General features: G+C 39.5%; 1 protein-coding gene across 4 annotated transcripts in view; it reads left to right on the plus strand.

Moving 5' to 3' along the window:
- abcc3 (ATP-binding cassette, sub-family C (CFTR/MRP), member 3) overlaps positions 1-20,117 on the plus strand; it is a 56,578-nt gene that overhangs the window by 18,211 nt on the left and 18,250 nt on the right. For all 4 annotated transcript variants that reach the window (XR_004655142.1, XM_034861312.1, XM_034861309.1 and 1 more), the window contains exons 3-16: positions 378-503; positions 1,754-1,891; positions 4,690-4,815; positions 5,170-5,231; positions 6,250-6,381; positions 10,897-11,142; positions 14,335-14,512; positions 14,765-14,926; positions 15,096-15,188; positions 15,622-15,825; positions 17,593-17,739; positions 17,830-17,917; positions 18,219-18,285; positions 18,366-18,492. Coding sequence is in view for 3 of the 4 variants with exons in the window: in XM_034861312.1 (XP_034717203.1) it covers positions 378-503; positions 1,754-1,891; positions 4,690-4,815; positions 5,170-5,231; positions 6,250-6,381; positions 10,897-11,142; positions 14,335-14,512; positions 14,765-14,926; positions 15,096-15,188; positions 15,622-15,825; positions 17,593-17,739; positions 17,830-17,917; positions 18,219-18,285; positions 18,366-18,492 (1,896 nt within the window). In the remaining variant the exon portion in view is untranslated. The remainder of the gene's footprint in view (positions 1-377; positions 504-1,753; positions 1,892-4,689; positions 4,816-5,169; positions 5,232-6,249; positions 6,382-10,896; positions 11,143-14,334; positions 14,513-14,764; positions 14,927-15,095; positions 15,189-15,621; positions 15,826-17,592; positions 17,740-17,829; positions 17,918-18,218; positions 18,286-18,365; positions 18,493-20,117) is intronic.

The following is a 20,117-nucleotide window of genomic DNA, read 5'->3' on the forward strand; positions in this document are numbered from 1 at the left end:
CTTCAAAAGCAAGAATTAGACTGATACATCGGTTTAATATTGTTCGCTCAGCGTTGTCTCTTGTGTTAGGAGTACAGCTGGTTGTTCAGTGCTTCATTGGCTACCACCAAACAAGTTATATTTGGTTCAGTTAAACTGAACTTGGAATTCTCCTCGCTTAAAATCATAATGAAGCTGCCTGCAGCTATGTAGGATTTGAGATTAATTTTAGATTTATCTTAATCGAATCAAATCAATTTGAATTGGAAAATAGATTTTTCAAACCTAGCCGTAGTTTCTAGCCAGTTAAACATCCCTCTTGTTATTATAGTATTTAATGTCTCTTCTATTTTTTTTATTTTTTTACTTTTGTCCTTTCTCACTCTGTCTGCTCTCAGGCGCTTGGCTTGTTGTTATCGATTGTGTGTTGGACCGATCTCTTCTACACATTCCACGAGCTGCGGCAGGAGCACAGCCAGCCTCCCATCTACCTGATCACCCCGCTGGTGCTCGGCATGACAATGGTGAGGTCTTGGATTGGTCTTTTGTTCCAACACATTCTTTAGAATGAACATGTTGAACATTTCATGCTTTTAAAACTCCTTTTTGAATAAGTTGTGGCTTGGAAGCTACATTGGTACTACCAAAGCAAACATATGTTTACATATACAAATGCAGTCAAATGCATTAGAAAGATGGTATCTGAGTAGACGGTATGATAACTGATAGCCTCACCAAACCTGCACTGGGAAAGTTATTCAGAACTTTTTATTCCGGTGTGTTGATAAAGTTTCATTGTTGTCAAGAATCTCTGAATATAGTTAAAGAAATGTAAAAACTAAAATGATGTAATATGAAGCCTACTTGCATATACATTTAAATGGAATGTGTATTCAAGCCACTACAAGTGCAAATTAGTTGTTAAGCTAAGCCAGGGCTGCTCAATGATAATTGGGTCATACATTTGTATTACCTATTGCTTATTTTTACAATTAATTGTTTTGCTCTATAGCTAGTCATGAATGGTTCACTACAGCTATCCAACTAAAGCTCACAGTGTATTTTAACTGGATAGCTGGCAGACTTTTATTTTGAAATGTACAATCTCACCCAAGTTGCACTGTCACAGCACTTAAAAAAGGTGTTTTCCTCTGCAGTGTTGTTTAGTCACAGCTGCTTAAATGATTATTTTATTCAAAACTAAATAGGATTCTTGGCTTTTCAAAGCAAATACAAGTTGTCCATCTAGTAAGAAGCCCCCAGTCACATGCATTCATTCTCTGAGCATCGTTTCATTTGTAGATTTCATTCAAATGCATAAGCATACAAAATAAAAGTATTCATTTACGTCACATCCACAAATCGGACGCAGTTATTATGCAGTCTGAGGATACTCAGCTCTGTCACTTTTCTGATGTGAACACACTGCATATATAATAATAAATACCAGCTTAGAATCAGTATGTAGTATGTATTTATGACACACCGTTTATCAGAGACATGCCAATGTTTTTTTTATAAACCTTTGTATTAGAAGCATCGCAGTATCAAGGCTGAAAGCATTCAGTCGGGTTAAAAAACAAAACAAAAATAACCTTGTCCAACCCCACGGATGGTGACGGAGTCTGCATGAAAGACTGGCCCAGTCAGACTATGGTTTACCTTACATGCCCTCAGTGATTCTGTCCTGGATAATCCAACTTAGTCCCTCCCTAATTGCTCACTCATTCCCTTTTCCTCTCTCTGTGCAATATCCCACTCCCTCCTCTCTTAGATGTTGGCCACGTTTCTGATCCAGTATGAGAGGTTACACGGGGTTCAGTCCTCTGGGGTCCTCTTCATCTTCTGGTTCCTGTCTGTGCTGTGTGCCATCGTGCCTTTCCGCTCCAAGATCCTACAGGCCTCCAGCCAGGTGAGAATGGGCACAGCCCTCAAATGCCCTTTACATGTCATCATCTTCTCCGCCTTATCTTTCACCATATCCCTTTGGATTTTTACCCCCAATTCTCTTGTCTCCTAACCTACATGTACTACTACATCTCATCTTGTTCTTCTTTCCTCCTCTGCCTCTTATCTTCCTCAGTGTCCTCTTGCATTTAAGACTACTTCATCAGTCAGCTCTGTTTTACCCCTCTTGTTGTCTCGGGAGTTGATTTGGAACGTACAGTGAGTGGATGTTTTGAAGGGGTCGGCCCAGGGCACCACTAAGCGGAGAGGGAATAGTTGACCTGTTGTTCTAGCACACTCATCTCACTTCTAGTGCACCACAGCTTACCAACGCAGCACACTGCAAACAAACCCTAAGGCGACAAGACAAGACACGGGTACACAAGGAAGGGAATGTAAAATATGTATCAGAAGCATTCACCTACTGTAAAACAAATTGATCATAACGTGTCCATGGAGATTGAAACAAAGTTGATGAACACCACTGACTCAAGTGATTACTTGGCTAGGTAATCTACTGGAATTACAAATTACACATTTCTACTACAAAGGGTGTGGTTTTCAAGCAAAGAAAGCTGTAGTTTTACAGCCACACAACCAGAGGGTTGAGGTATTTCTAAAATTTCTAAATCAAAATTTTAAATCTGCTGAAGTATTGTGTTTCAGGTCTTGAATACTTTTAAACAGGTCCTTATTTGTATGGTATGTAACGCTACCTCTAATGCTCATTGAAATGCTCCCATAGAGCTTTAAAACATGTTTTTTACTTATTCCGTGGTGTTGTAGTCTTTCTTTTGCTAGCCCAAATATAATTTGCTGTCACTAATGAGACCAACATGCAGCTTATTTTCCAGCCAGTCTGCTCTTGTTGTTTTTGGCGTGAGTCTCTTTCGGGTTGTACCACAGACATAAAATGGATTTTGTTCTTTAGGTATGGGGAAGTGCAAGTTCAGTGATGCTTGGCTTAATAAAAAAGGAATTTAGGGCTTGTTAAAGCCAGTTGCTAAAAATACGTTTAAACTCATAACTTATGCAAGAAAGCAATTATACTGGGTTGGGTGTCTGGGAGCTATGCAAAACGTGAGAAAGATCTAACTGCTGTGAAGGGTCTTCAGCAAATGAGCCAGTTTAGAGCCAACACTAGAGTGGGGGTGCTCTGGGTCCCCCACACAGTGACTACTAGACACCCGTCCTATAATGCAAGTGAGGAAATCGGGGTATTGTTTCAGACGATGTTTCTGGACTCCGACATCTGTGATTTTTTTCATCATTTCATTTATAAAGTTCTAAAATTGTATTAAATTTGACTTAGTGAAATCTACGTTTTGCACCATTATTTGTTACATCTTGACTTGACATTCTTGTTGGATTTCTGCTGCTGCTAATTAGCATACTTGATTGTCTGTATTGTGAAAATGTTAGTTCTTTACTCCGATTGTTTTCTTTGGCTCACACTCAAGTTTCTGTGTGGAGGATAATCTCATTTATTGCTAAGCCACCATGAATTGTTCTGGTGGCATTAACATAGCAAAGCATGTATAAAAGATATGTGTTAGACCAGACCAATGAAAAAATGCAAGTCATGATGATCATCCTCATGCTACAGCTTACATATGCTGTGCGTGTGTGGGCGGAACTTCTTTTGTATAAGCACAAAAGGTGTGTACAACTGTCACAGATTAGTTGCTGCTTTGTTCCTTTTTGTGCAAACATCTGATTGAGATGTTTAGGAAGTGGCTTCACCTTTATGTGTGTTGGGAGTATTGCGTGGGAGAAATATGATGAATGGAGTGAAGTTAAACTTTTGGTACATTAGCATGCATGCAACATCTGGACAATAGCTCGATTATTGTAAATGCACAGAATGAGGAAATCTAGTTTACATCTAGTCTTTACACAGTAACCTCTTTCCACCAACACTTTCTGGCAGTTCATTTAATAAAGTGTGAATTAAATACTTGAAAAATGAGGGAACCCACATGTAGGTTGCAGACTCCAGATGATGATTTTTAAAGAAGGTTTATTGTCCATTAGCAGAGAATGAGGATGGAAGTAAGGAGGGGAATCTGGCTGGTGGGAGCTGGTTGAGGCAGAAACATGTTAAAGGTAAATTTAAAGCAAATTTAAAAATAATCTGGAATGCATAACTAAAGCAGCCAAGAACATGAGACCACCACTGTAGCAGCATCAACGACGTAGCACTAAATGTGTGAAGAGCCAGGGCAAAAATAAGGCAAGCATGATAAAGTGATGGGACGCAAGTGAGCAGACTGGGAAGGGTGATGAGCCGGTTGATGGCAGGTGCAAAAATTGACAGGGATCTAGGAGTAAGGATAATGAGTGGCAGGACAGGAACAACACACACAAACACACATAATACTGAGGTACGCCAGTGATGAAATATGACGTAAGTATTGCTGTAGCACAGTTTGGCTGCTGTTTTTTGACATATTGAAACGACGGAACAATATATACAGTACAATAGACATTTTTATATCGATTTGACAATACGTATCGTATTGCCCAGCCTTAACCTGTATGTTAGTGTTGTTATTGTGAGCATGCATACATACTGACTGAGCTGCATGCATGGCTGTAAACTCTGAAAAACAGATGAATGATACCTGTGCCTAATTTGCCTGCATGTACTGTAAACATACTGCTTAAAAGGAAATGCTTACAACTGTATGCCTGAACCATCTCTTTGGGTGTGTGTGTGTGTGTGTGTGTGTGTTTGTGTGTGTGTGGGGTTTCACATTTCAGAGCGAAGTGACCGACAAGCTGCGTTTTACTACGTTCTACTTCTACTTTGGCCTGGTGGTCTGTGAGCTGATCCTCTGCTGCTTCAATGAAAAGCCTCCTCTCTTCTCCAGTGTTGTCACAGACCCTGTGAGTTATGCATCCTGCTACAGTATCCACTCAGAACCCATGAAGCATGTCTGTGTCCGTTTGTCATATGTGAGAACATCTTACATTCCTGCTGACCTTGCATATTATGTTTCCTGAGTGGTAGAATGTCTGAGTGTGTGCTTTGGAGCCGCTCTGTGCTTGTAAATGCAGGACACCCACACACACACGTACGCATGCATGCACGCATGCACATACACACGCACACACGCACATACACACACACGCACAGAACACAGTTGTTCCTCCACAAGTATCCTTATCATCAGCTGTCATCCTTATCCTTGTTTAACCTCTCTGGCCTATTTGTCTGCATTTTTTCCATTTTGTTCTCAGAATCCCTGCCCTGAAACCACAGCAGGTTTTCTCTCCACCATTACGTTCTGGTGGTTTACAAGGTGGGTTCACACTGCTCTCTGCCACCCACTGCGTCCTCCATAGACCCACACTTTGAATATATATAGTGAATAGCTTTAGTAATTAGTAAATACAAAGTAAGTTCCTAAAAGTAAAGAGCCAGTCTTAGCAGTGTGAGCTAGCACAGTTTGCATGTCTTTCTCTAAGAAACATCTTTAGTATCAAAATGCTGCCAAGCTAGCTTTGAATTATCTAAATAGCTGTTGCTAAAAACGCTGTCACTTTGATGCAGAGTCATAGTAAAAGCTCACAACCTTAGCTGGCTATGATGCAGCTAAATAAGGAAGATGTTTTAGTCAGTGTCTTCATTTACAGCCGAACCTCGTTGGTTGATTTCTAATAATGTTGGTGTTGTTATGGTTGTTATATTACTGTAAACAAGGGGGGCCATTTTTAAGATGAGTGGTAGCCCATGTCTCACTCATAGACTGTAAAGAATAATGGTGGAGCTTCCCGGATCTGAAAAGGGAAGTCAATGCGGAAGTGCCTTAAACCTACATTCTGTCTGATTTCCAGCGGGAGTCGACTCCAGTGGTTCTAAAAATAAGCTGAATTTACGGTCTCAAATTGCTATTACATAGCATATATTATACTACATATCATATACATTATGCTCATTACAGCATAATGTTTTTAACAAAAGCACTGAGACAAGTGGAGGCTAACAATGTTGTTTTATAGCTTTACTTACTTATTTTTCAGTGGCTGTAGTTTTGTTTTATGAATAAAATGTTGGAAAATGTATGGGTTACACTATTGAGTTTTGGCTGCTGTAAGATGCTTTCTTTATTCTTTATTTTGTGCAGTAGAGAATATTGTGTGTTGACAGGAAGCTGTGGATAAAAAGACTTTTGTATTGGTGTCATGTACTTCTGTGTGGGATGGGCCACTTAGTGGCATAACAAGTATATAAAATATCATTCACTGATTCATGTATAAATTAAACTAATGTTTCTCTCTCTCTCTCTCTCTCTCTCTCTCTATCTCTCTCTCTCTCAGTATGGCTATTAAAGGCTACAAAATGCCTTTAGAGACCAAAGACCTTTGGTCTCTAAAAGAGCGTGACAGCTCTAAGATCACGGTGCCCAAACTCCTCAAAGAGTGGGAGAAAGAGCTGACCAAAGCCAAGAGGTATGTTTGCAAAAGTACAGGGGGAGGAGTGGATGAATGGGGGATGTATTTCTAATTTCTGAAGTATACAATACAAGCTAAACATTTTCCAATATGTCTGTGTTACTTATATAAAAGCTTTAGTTGGTGTCTCAGTGTATGAAAACAGTCACTACGCTTACTCACAAAGATATCATGTTAGTTGGAGAAATCAGGTTAAAGCGGGAAACCGGAGAACTGCTACAACCTGGATACCTCAAGACGCATAGCTGGTCAATAATCACATATATCTGCTACTATATTTCTAAACTGAGGCTGGCCTATTCGAAATGTATGACATACGATGCAGGAGCTTCAAGAGCTTATTATTTGGTCTAAATTTTCCCTGGTTGGAGCATTTGTACTGATGTAATGCAACGAGAGATCAGACTCTGTAGTAGGGACATTGCTTTTCCTTTACTATGCAACATGTCTGCTGCTTTGCTTAAGAAACACATTTGTCCTTTCCCTGTCTAAAGTCTTTGTCACCCCAAAGCTTCCTACTGAAGATATAAATCTTTAAAAACAGGTCCTAATGACATTATTTGATTAAATGTAACTGATCATTGTGGGTTTTCACAATTGTTAAAACAGGAAGAAATAGATATTTGTTGGGGACTACTTTCATCTGCAGAGTAATACACATTTGGTTCTTTAGTGAGTATTTGCCGCAGCAGTATGGTGAATGTGGGATTGATTAAAAATAAAACTACAGTTTGTGTGTTTATGGTAATGAGTAGATATGTCAAAAGCGTGGCTTATTGATGTATTTAGTAGTTTTTGAACAACAATGGCACAGGAGATAAGATGTATCAGGCTTTGGAAACACGCAGAATACTTCTTAGTACAGTAAAATCAATTGATTATTTTCGACCATAAGAAAAATACAGAACACCCCTGGATTTATCCTATAGATGGACAAGACAATAGAGTTTCTCCAGCAAAATTCAATTTGTGTTAACCGGGTTTGTTGCCTAAATTACATCTAGACATCATGTTAATGCAGAAATTAATAACATTAGCCGGGTTTCTTTGATGCATTTAAACCTACTGAATGGAACTTTGAATCTGTGGTTTCCCACTAACTGTAAACTAATTCTAATACACAGAGAGAAACGTTTACACTGATTTTACTTACTTAAAAATTCAAAGTCAGGTGGAATGTATGGCTAACCACACCTTCCACTTCTTTGTCAGAACAGCAAGAGGAGGTGTTTTCTTTTAAGGCAGGGCTCTTTTGTGTGTGTTTGTTCATGTGTGGGTGCACAGACCTACAGTATGTTGAGCTCTTTTTGCAGTGAAACCTTGAGAATGTTTTTGTAACACTAGCAGCAGGTTTGCTACTCTAGTGTATGAAACGGATGCTACATATCAACCAAAGGAACACACACACACACACACACACACACACAAAGTTGTGGGTAGATGTAGCCAGTAGTTGAGCAAGTGAAAACCACACAGGATGAGTCACAGATGTGGTTAGAAAAGTATGAGATTTTTCTTTATATTCTCAATAAGGCCCTTTGGCAACAAGAACCATTAGCAAAAATCTAAATTAAAGGAAAATAAAATACTTTCACTAAATAAAAGTAATTCCCTTGAGAGTCATAAAGATTACAATATCCAAAAACATACACTGTCGCCTAATGACCTAAAGGCATTTCTTAGGGTATGCCACAGATTTACGTCCGACACCCTCAGTTTTCCTCACGCATATAGACATACAGACCAATATAATACGAATATAATAAATAATACCAACTCTACAATTCAGGAGTGGCTCAGGTGACTAGACAGTTTAAAAGGCAACGTACAGCCAAAATGCATCTGTAACACTAGACATTCACGCATTTAATGTTTACGATTAACATCAAATGTGAGGAATGGTTAAGATAACAGGAGATTGAATATTGAATATTACAGAACACAAACTCAGTAAATAAACATATATACCGGCAACATTGAAGGTCTGTTTTTGAGGGCTAAAATAGGTAGCATATAGCTACAGTGACAGCAGCCATGTGCTCTATCTCACACACACACACACACACACACACACACACACACACACACACACACACACACACACACACACACACACACAGACACACACACACACATAGACACACACAATGTGTAGAATGCAGCAACTACTGTAGATAGAACAGACTGCTTTCTTTTGTAGCATTGGTGCTCTGATGCATTCTGTATGTTCGTGGAGTCTGTATTGTTTTTAATGTCAGGGCCGGGAGGGATTAAATCCCCCCCACTGTGCTGTATAATTTGCTAGAGAAGTAATTACTTCTCTCGTGTCTCCGTTGTAATATTGCATTCCACGGTTTAAGTTTGCTCATGACATACTGGAGAAATGAGTTTAGTTGCCTGGTCACAGAGAACAGGACTGCAGCTCCACATTGAAAAGCAAACACCCTCGACAAATCTGGTGAACTCTGACCTCTACCAGGCTGCTTCCTCTCTCTGTGCTGCAGTTTTCCTGAGAGTCAGAGTTTCATTGTGCTTTCACACTACTTGAGAACAACTTGTAAAATGATACGAAAAAGCTCGCTTAGGCCTTTTCACTTGTCGTGTGGGAACCCGTTTGGGGTTAAGCTGAATTCCATCCCGGTTGTCCTGTTGAACTGTAGTTTCCATGTAATTCACTGCTGGAATCCAACTCCTGTGCTTTAAGCTGGTATTACAATAGATTTTGTGTAATTTACAGAAAATTCCTTTCACTGAAAGCATTATGTCTCACTGGCTGAGCTCATTCTGAACAAATGAACATTCTTGTGAACAAACAGGACAAGGAACACCCTACAGCATTTTGTTTTTATTACTACTCGCCACAGCAATAATCCAGATTTGCCAAAAGTGATTTATCATTTTAAATGTGTTATTTTGCATAATTAGGAGCTAACAATTAGTGCATTAATCAATAATGAAACAGTTGTTATTTGCAGCCTTTGTGTAATGTATCCAAAACTTAAGTCATTACTAAGACACTTCTTGACAGTGAACTTCTGCTTAGCTATGAAACATCATCCATAGCTTTGAGTAGGTTATATATTTTTGTTAAATCAAATCAGTGATATCGATTAGCTTTCCTACCTGACTGCGTATCTGCTTATATGAAAATGGCCAACAGTTAATTCATTTAATCCTGCATAAGGCGCAGCAGCAAGTACACTTCCTGAGAAGCTGCTCCTCTATGGAGAGTGTACTGGTGTAGTGGATCTCAGAGGGGTAAGCTGGCTGCTCACCCGCAGACAGGAGGGTCATTAACACTGCACAGAAAATGAGCGGCTGACCTTTGCCCTCCCTGGTAGACCTTTCCAAATCCCGCTGCCTCTGCAGAGCCAACAACGTTCTATAGCATTATTTACGATTCTGCGGAGGCTCCACTCAGAACTTTTTCTGTAGCCTACCTAAGGGACCTGAAGTTTCTACTTGTGCGTGTTGTGTGCTTCAATCTCTTTAAGGGAAAAGCAGGGCTGGCAGGTGTATGTGTATAGGGAGTGTGTGGTAAAGCAAGTGAGAGATTGATGGTGACTAGCTTCGGAGTGAGACCCGACTAGAGGCAGTGAGATAAACAAAGTGTGTCCCCTGGGTTTTCTGACCACTGTGGGAATTCTGTAGCAGAAAAAGTTAACCAAATGCGACGCTACCAAGCCACGTGTAGTTAGGCAAGGTCAGGCTACAGCGTAGGGTCCATGTCTCCACTTATCTAATGACGTAGCTATGGCGTAGATTTAGATTTAACGCCGACGCATAAATCAACGGGTTGGACACAACCTGTTGCCCTCTGGCCGGCGCTACAGGGCCATCAAAACGCAGACCACCAGACTTAGGAACAGTTTCTTTCCCTGGTCTATAATCACACTTAATGGCAAACAAGCTTTGAATGACCCTTGTGCAATTTGTTGACTGTCTTTTGAGGACAAACATTGTAGAAATACATTTGTACAAAGATAATTAAGCCTTTTTTTCTTGCTTCTAACTACTCTAAAAAATGTGTTTTTTTACGGCAGTAAGAGAAACATGGATTCATTTAAGCGAATTGGGATGACTGCAATAAATAGCAGCCTATCACTTTGTCAGCTTTCGAGATTGAATGTGTGAACAACCCTTTGTGCAAATCTAACTATAGAACTTGGATCTCCCCAATCCTGATTTCACTTCACTGGCTGCCATTAAGATACAAGGCAGATTTACATATTTCTACAAGGTCTTCCTGAAGGCTTTTCATTGATGTTTTATGTCATTGTCGTGTGTTGTTGTTGTTGTTGTTATTGGTATGATATACTATCTTACTTGTTGGACTTGCACTGTTTTCATTGACACATGAAATCCTTTGTGACAATCCTTCTAGAAAGCTGTATAAATATACGTAATTACTTATTTGTACTTCCTAAATACTGATAAGAGTTCTCCATCCTCACACAGTTTTTATTCTCTCCGTGTCTATTTCCTATTCCTTTCCTATTATGACTTCTCCAGTGAAGTGAATCCGTCCAGCCAGGCTGTGTACTCTAAGCCCCCGCCGTCAACCACAAACCACATTGGAGGAGGAGGTGAAAGCAGCCCAGATGAAGTAGAGGTGCTGCTGTCCAATCCCAAAGCTGCATCCCGCCAGCCGTCTTTCCTACGCGCCCTCATCAGAGCCTTTGGGCCCTACTTTCTGATTGGGTCGGCCTTCAAGCTTCTGCAGGATGTCATCACCTTTATCAACCCTCAGCTGCTCAGGTAGAGAGAAAGATAACATTTTACTGTCATGCTGTCGTTACGACACCATATTTGCATGTTTGGAACACAAACAAGCCACCATTGATCCAGTGTTCCCAAATACTATTTTAAGGGTGTCTTTTTGCATGTTGTGTCCATGTTTTTACATGCTGGTTTGCCTGTCAGATCATTTTCATTCACAAAACTAATTTTCATATTATGTAATGTTAATAGACTAGTAATGCAGACCAACATTTTCTTCTTTTGTCTATTATGACATTGGGAAAGCTCTGAAAAATATTATACTGATTCTGCCCTATTCAAAAATAGAGCTCATAATTTACTATACTGCTTTATGTTGGATCCATTTAAATTTGAGACCAACATAGGAAAGAAAAGAAGTAAAAGCCTAAGCACCCTGCAGTATTCTAACTCATACAGTGACATAGGAAGTGCTGGATTGGCTTGTGGGTCAAGACAGTATGTGAAGCACTCACTAAATTTAGACATATTGGGGAGTGACCACCTGTTTTTTAAGATAGGAGGTTCCCTTTTTATACCAGTTTTTAGTTATTGCTTTTTTTTGCAATATTTTACAGAGATACTTTCACATGTCTTAGATCTTTCCGATTTTTTACCAGAATCATCTGACGCTTCATTGATATACATTTTCAACTTTGAAATCTCGACTACAAGAGCAAAAGTCAAATCTCTAACCAGAGTTGAAGTATGGTAGACCGGTTATCTATTGTCATTTCCGTTTCCATTAGTGTGCTCTACAGCTTTTGCATCTCAATAGCATCCATCCACCTATTTTTATGCACATTTTAAAGCATTGCATTAGAAAAGCTGGATGGAAATAACAAAATTCTATCAAACTTACTTGATTGGGCAAAAACGTTTTAAAGCTCACTTGAGTTTTGTTAAAAGAGTTGATGCGCTAAATGGGATATGGGATATCGTCAGAACTTTAACAAGCGTTCAATTCACACGACTTTTTCTTGAACGTCAAAAATGAATGTTACCTGAATACACCGTGTAGTTTTTCTTTTGCATCTCACTTTCAGTCACTATGACCACTACGTTCAGAAACATTGTGCCAAAATATGAACAATATCGCCAATGTCAACAGGCTTATCTGCTAATATTAGCTACCGACTGTTCAAATCATCCAGCAAATAGATAGTACCTTAGGGAGGTTACCTGAAACAGGTGATTTAACGTCACCGCTCAGAGTGAGACACAGTAGTGTTAGCTTCTTGTCTCATCTGGGGGTCAAATTCATGTTACCGTTACGGGTCACCGTCAACATATCAATATAAAGGAAACACTGTCCACCCAAAAGGGATTTACCATCTCCAACAGAAAACAAACTTAACCCTAGGTACTGCGGATGTGCAACTCCCGACAAAGATGGGGGCCTCATTCTGTAGCTAAAACAGAAAGCTCAACACAAGAGGAGCAATGTGCAGTACAACAAAAACGTGGTGTTTTTGGAAAATTGAACTATGTAAACCTATTTTGATATAACCTCAAAATACAATTATGAACCTGAAAATGACCAAAATATGAGCACTTTAATAATCCCTTGACAGTTGAACGGATACACGACTAATGCTAACTTTTGCGTGACTTACTATTAAATTTCTTTTTTATCAATACATAGTAAAATTTACCATCTGTTGAGAGTGTAAAAAAGTGATATTTTGACCTATCGTGAGGCCATGGAGTCGGCATCAGGCTCTGCCATCAAATATCTACTGGGCCCCATGACAGGCAACACCATTGACCTAACGTCTTGACCTGCCCTAATATTTACATTTTACTTAGGTATCTACGGAGGCTTTATAACATGGCTGGTCCAACAGGCTCTACAACTTTATCTGAATGCCATTGCTCGCTCAGTTGCCCAGCTGTCACCCCTACATAAACATATTAGTTTTCAGTCATATCAAACCTTTCGACTCCATTCTCTGACCTAAAACACTTTTAAAGGTTTTTTAAATTGTATCCTCGCTTGAGAAAAGACCAGACTTGGCACCATAGACCTGCCTTATATCTACATTGTATCTACTGAAGCGGGACGTAGGGCCTCGCTGCAGCCTAACGTAAACCTTTGTAAAAATGTTATGTCACGTTGACACAGACAACTGTGATTGGTCCGCTCAGCCGTGACTTGGTAACGTCGCCTTTCCTCTAACTCATTTCCCGGTTCTCCTTCTTCATAAATATTATGAAATCGAGGAGAGGGTTAACTTTTGCTGCTGCAGATTTTCGACCGTGTTCAGAAAGCACAGGGGAGACACTTTTTTTCTCCGTATATGCCATAATACTAAAAATAAATTATTTCTGTTTTTGCTGGGTAGCCCACTGGAACCTCTTCTAGAAACCCTGGGGGTCCTGGACTCCACTTTGAGAACCACTGGTCTAGTGAACGTTTGGCTTGTTTTTAAAGATATGTTAGGGGTCAGTAGTTGTTTCTAAGTGCAGAAATGTCTCCAACTTACGCATGCCTGAGGTATTTTCTTACGGAACATCGACAACAGCCCTCCATCATCTCCGGTTTTGTGCCTTTCGATGCAGTTGCTGCCATGACAGCCCATTTTGGTTTTAATCTGTGTTTCTGTAGCATATATGGTTTTTATGGGTTGGGATTTCTAGCCTTACGCCCAACCTTCCAACCCCCCAGTCCTTAAATTAATAGATTACAGTCTCAAATGACATGGGACTGGACAGACTTAGTGCCATGCACAAGCTGCCCCCGAGATATCCAACTCCTGCTTCTCAACCAGTAAAACATCTTTTGCAGTATTTTGTACCAACAGCACAAGAAACACAGAGAGGCCAGAATATGTCTTATAGTTCAAGGTCAGATTTTACCATCTTGCTGAAAGTTTATAGGCAAGTCGTGAAAAAAAGACTAGAAAAGTGTCATCTGGGATCTATTTTTTTGTGTTTGTGTGAAGTCTCACATAGCAGCACCCTGTCTGAGGCATGTTTACCAGGCATGAGTAGTTGATAAGTAATTCAGTAGAAGAAATGAAAATCTTTATATAAAAGGTTTAATGACTAGTTGCTAAATGATAAAGTACTGAATATACTTTAAATGTCTTTTTATCCATAATATAGGATCATTTTACATTACCCTCACTGTTACTGAAATGCCTTATACACTACACCTCGAAAATGGTGTTCCTTTTCTTCTTTTCATAGGATGCTGATCTTGTTCACAAAACAGAAGGGGGCTCCCGATTGGTGGGGTTACTCGCTGGCCTTTCTCATGTTCTTCACAGCCTTCTTGCAGACTCTCATCCTTCATCAACACTTTCAGTACTGTTTCGTCACTGGCATGAATGTACGCACAGCTATCATAGGAGCTATCTACAGGAAGGTATGCAGTTAAGTAGCTAAGGTAGTTCTGACTTTGGTATTAGCATGCACGCTCACAAATGTAATTGTAAACTGTAAATGTAATGTAAAACTTTAAAAGAGACCTTTTCTGTACTTCTATCAATAAAGTGAGCAAAATTATATTCATATAACACATTTTATTCTACAGAAGTTACATTGTGCTGCACAGAAAATACATTTATTACAGTTTTTACTACTGTTGTTTCTCTCCTCCCCACACATTGTTCTGCAGTCGTTGGTGATAACTAACGCTGCCAAGCGTTCATCTACAGTGGGAGAGGTTGTCAATTTGATGTCGGTGGACGCACAGAGGTTCATGGACCTCACCACCTTCCTCAACATGTTGTGGTCTGCTCCTCTTCAGATTATGCTAGCACTGTATTTTCTATGGCAGGTACGTGCACAAGTTATACGTGGGTAACTGTAGATAGTTATGACTAGACATTTCTCTCCATATTTTGTTTACATGAACACATATTTAATAAACACGTGACTTTTGCTTTTTCTCTGTGTTTGTTTGAATTATTTTTGCAGTGATTCACTGACTCTGTGGTATTTTACAGAACCTCGGCCCATCTGTGCTGGCTGGGGTGGCTGTCATGATCATGCTGATCCCCTTGAATGCTGTCATTGCCATGAAGACACGAGCCTACCAGGTATGAGCAGTCAAACTAGGATTTGACGGTAATTTCATTATTGTCTGTTGACCTAGTGAGACTAAGTGGAACCACGTCAATGATATAAACATTTTTACCAAGAAAATAGGGTTGCTTATGTTTAGGTTTTACTCATGTGAAGAAGAAATAAAAAATGATCCTTTGAAATCATGATATAAGCCATTATTTCCCACTAGCCTTGGTCAAACACTGTTGGATGTAATGGATACCAAGCTCAGCAGGACTTTTGTTGTACCATTTTGATTGTGTAAGTTTGAATTTAGAAAGAAGTGTGGAATATGTAATTAAACATTATTCACGGAGTTTGCATTTTATTTAAGTTACCTTTCCCCAATTTATGATGTTTCACTCACAGATAAAGAACAGTTTGTCTTCTTGCACTCGTCTTCATCCTCCTCTTCCTCTCTCCTAGGTGGAGCAGATGCAGTACAAGGACTCTCGTATCAAGCTGATGAACGAGATCCTAAACGGAATAAAAGTCCTAAAGCTTTATGCGTGGGAGAACTCCTTCAAAGAAAAGGTCCTTGCCATTCGTCAAAAGGAGCTCCAAGTGCTGCGTAAGACAGCGTACCTGGGAGCTCTGTCTACTATGGCCTGGACCAGTGCCCCTTTCTTGGTAGGCTCAGTCCGCATGTCTGGAAGCTGACTTCCTTTCAACAGACTGCTTTGTGAAACTGGATTGGTCAGGAATTATGCATTTGGTGAACATCATGATCAACTGGGGACTTCTTTTTAAACAAAACTTGCATGAAGTAAAGTTGAATATTAAACCCAGCAATTCCAAACGGTCTTCCTACGATATTGTCTTCATGTTTGGTCTATTGAAGATGGCAACATGTGTATTTGCACTGTTGTTTGCCAAATAGGGCTTGTTAGAGCAAGCAAATCTTGTTGCCTCCGGGCAGGCTACATAAGCCCATAAATCTGCAAACATAAGCCCACAAATCTGCTTGACAGCTGTAAATACAAACCAAAGCAAGTGTTTGTGATCAGAAGTTACAATGGCGGCTCTTTTTAAACTCTTTAGGAAACCTGGTGTTAAAAACAGCTATTTTGTTATATATATATAGATATGGGAATGATACATCCTGGCATGATCATCAAGAATCTCCCAGTGAAGATTTTAGTCTTTTTATATTAAAAAGTGAGATTTGGTATTTATTTATTTGCTTGGAGAGAAGGGTCACTGGGGATCTGTTGGGGGTGGAATGTTTGGACTTCGTTATCATTAGACTCTTCTAAATTTGCAACCTTATTGAGCAAGTCTTATAAGTGTGCTCTTCCCATATTTTGAGTATTCAAGTCAGTATTTGAACGTGGCATCGGCTGAACGGCAGAACATTTAGTGAAAAATTGTAGGTCTCATTGTGCAGTCGTTTGGCTTCAAACTGTTGGATTATGCTGCACCAGTTTGCAGTAACTACATTTCTGATACTCTGTACTACATTTACATTTACAACGTGACCTGTTGGCAGAAATGATGGTTAAATAATGTTAAAACTGGCCCCCTCTCAAAATTTGTAAAGTTTGACAGGAGCATGTGCAAATGCCACAGCCACATTACTGACTACCTGTTTACCTACCCTTGTACCGTATTTTTCGGACTATAAGTCTCTCCGGTGTATAAGTCGCATCGGTCAAAAAGAGCATCATGAAGATAAGTATAATATATATATATACATATATATAGATATGTAGAAGTCGCACTGGACTCTTAATCAGATTTATTTAGACATTTATTTCACAAAATCCAAGACCAAGAACAGACATTTAATCTGGAAAGACAAGTTATTCAAATACACAATAGCTCACAGAACAAGAGGCTGAAAAGGTGTCCAGTATGTTAACATACCACATTAACAGTTGTTCAGCAACCCAATAGAATTAGGAACATACCTGGGAGGTGGAATAGGCTAATTAACATAACAAGCCAGTGAGTCCAACAAGCAAGTTACCAAGCTCCCAATCTCATTCCATATCACTGAATCTATTAAATTCTGCAGTATATAGTTGTCACAAGCCTAGATCGCCCTCTCGCTGCTGTAGATGTTAATGTTTACTCCTTGGTTCATGTCAGTAAGAATAAATAAACTTTTAAAAACATGTTAAATTATATAAATACAGTATATATATATTGATATATAAGTTGCACCTGACTATAAGTCACAGGATCAGCCAAACTATGACAAAAAGTGTGATTTATAGTCCAGAAAATACGGTATATTAGGGATTATGAACTGTTGAATGTGGTGACTATCACCAGCTGTGTGTGTGTGTGTGTGTGTGTGTGTGTGTGTAGCACCACAACCCTGACTGCTGAATGTCTCTACAGTAAACTGATTGATTTGACGTCTAAGCGGCCTGCTTGCCGATGTGTTTTCAGGTTGCCTTGACATCGTTTGCCGTGTATGTGACTGTGGATGAAAAGAACACCTTGGATGCGGAGAAGGCCTTTGTGTCACTCTCACTCTTCAACATCCTCAGGTTTCCTCTCAACATGCTTCCCCAAGTCATCAGCAGCATCGTGCAGGTAAGAACTTTATATCTACTTTCTTTCCCCTTTTCTACATGTTTGTCGAAAGGTTTTATTGAATGTCTGTGTGTTGATTCTGTCTCACAGGCCAGCGTCTCATTGAAACGAATCCAAAATTTCCTGAGTCACGATGAGCTGGACCCAAATTCAGTAGACAGAAAGAACACAGCCGCAGGTAAATACAAACACTGCTCCTCCTTTGGTTAAGGTTAAAACAACATGTCGTTGAGAAAATGTGCAGTCATCATTTGTCATCTTTCTATTGTGTAAACTCAATAGTCTCTTTAGTTACAAGGCTTTAGCATAATGTCTCTACTTCCCACTTGTATCTTTCACCCAGAGCCTGAAGCGCGTTTAGATGACTCATACTCATGAAATACTTTACAGTCTTTTATCCCTACTCATTGCATCTCGCTTTCCCTAATTCTAAAAGTGCTGAAAATATATTTCTGACATGGCAACATCTTGCTCAACAGAGTTTTCAGTGACAGTTGTCAACGGGAAATTCAGCTGGGCTAAAGAAGATCCCCCTGTTCTGCATAAGTATGTATGTTATGTATGTTATGTGTCTTTTTTGTCATAACTGAGGCTAAAACACATAATTGGTGACTTTGTGTTTTTAGCATTAACATGATGGTGCCTAATGGCTCCCTGCTGGCAGTGGTAGGCCACGTTGGCTGTGGGAAGTCCTCCCTACTCTCTGCGCTGCTCGGTGAAGTGGAGAAACTGGAGGGAGAGGTTTCCATTCGGGTAGGACTTCATTTCATGTTCTGTATAACAAACAAGCAATTAACATGTTAATTGATCCTTTGTATGTTCTCTACTCCTCCTTAGCTACACTAATCAATATTTAAGTAAGCAATGGATCAATGTTGTGTAATGGAAAATCTGTTGCTTGATCTAAGGAGCATTCTAGTCTTTCAACTCACACACCGACATGAAAATGTGTTTCTTACATTTCTAGCTCCTTGACTTTTACTATATCCCTGCTTGTCATGTGAGAGTACCAGCTAGAGCCCGGACGATAAAGGATTTTTAAGACCGATATTTACCGAGATTTATTTAAAAATCTGATATTCTGATGTATTGGCGTGTATATATATTTTCTTTTAATCCTGGAGTTCTAGTCCAAATTTAATTTGGTTATGCTGCCACCTCTTGGTTTACCCGATTATCACAACGCTTTAAAAGCAAACTTCAAAAGGCTCAAAATGAATTGACAAGGATTATATTAAAAAATCACACACATACACATCTTGATCCGGTTCATTTAATAAAATCTTAAAAGAATCACTTTTATGCAAAGCTGCTCATTTTCAAAATTGTTAAAAAAAGGCATGGTACCAAAGGACTTATTTAGTAGAGAGAGAAAATCCTAGCCACTATAAAAGATGTAGCTTGGCAGATTTTATTCCTTTAATATTTTAATAGGCAAAAACATTTTTTTTACAGTAGTTGAATAATCTGCCCACAAATCTGAAACTAAATGAACTAGAATTTCGATTCCAACTCAAATTATTAAGACCAAGAAACAAAAACCAAGTTGACATAGCTACCTTGCCACTTGCTTACTGTGATTATATTGTCTGTTGTCTTGTCTTGATTGTTGTGCTGTTTTACAACAATCAAAATTAGCCTTCGGACTTCATTGTGTTTTTATCCTCAGGGATTTTTAATGTCAGCCTACAGTATGTAATTGCTGCTGCGTGGGGCTATTTTGTAGTGAGTTTCACATCAATTTTATTTTATTTATAGTCTCAAATCATAATAGAAGTTATCTCAGGGCGCTTTCCAGATAGAGTAGGCCTAGACCACGCTCTACAATTAACAACATTTCACTCCCAAGAGCAGTGGTGAGGAAAAACTTTATAACAGGCAGGAACCTCAGACAGAACCAGGCTTTTGGTGGGAGGCCGTCTGCATCTGCCAGTTGGGAAATATACACACAGAAATATGATTTCATAATAATTATAGCAGTTGGTATGATGCACAGTGGCAATTATAGTAGCATCAAAGATAATTAAACTAGAGTATAACTAGAAGTAACAGTAGCAGGGCGTAGCAGAGTGTCGAGCAGGACCCCGGGGCTAAGTTTGTAGCAAGCATAAATGGGACATAATGGCACACAGATGGAGAGAGAGGAGAGAGTATTTCAATGTATCAAAGGACATCCCCCAGCAATGTAAAACTACAGCAGCATAACTAAGAGCTGGTCCATGGCAAACCTCGGCCAGCCCTAACTATTTGTCGAAGAGGAGAGTTTTAAGCTTACTCTTAAATGTGGAGACAGTTTCTGCCTCTTATACCTCAACTTGGACCTAGTTCCACAGGAGAGGAGCCTGATAGCTGAAGGCTCTGGCTCCCATTCTACTTTT

This window comes from Etheostoma cragini, chromosome 21 (genome assembly GCF_013103735.1).
Source record: "Etheostoma cragini isolate CJK2018 chromosome 21, CSU_Ecrag_1.0, whole genome shotgun sequence".
Classification (NCBI taxonomy): Eukaryota; Metazoa; Chordata; class Actinopteri; order Perciformes; family Percidae; genus Etheostoma; species Etheostoma cragini.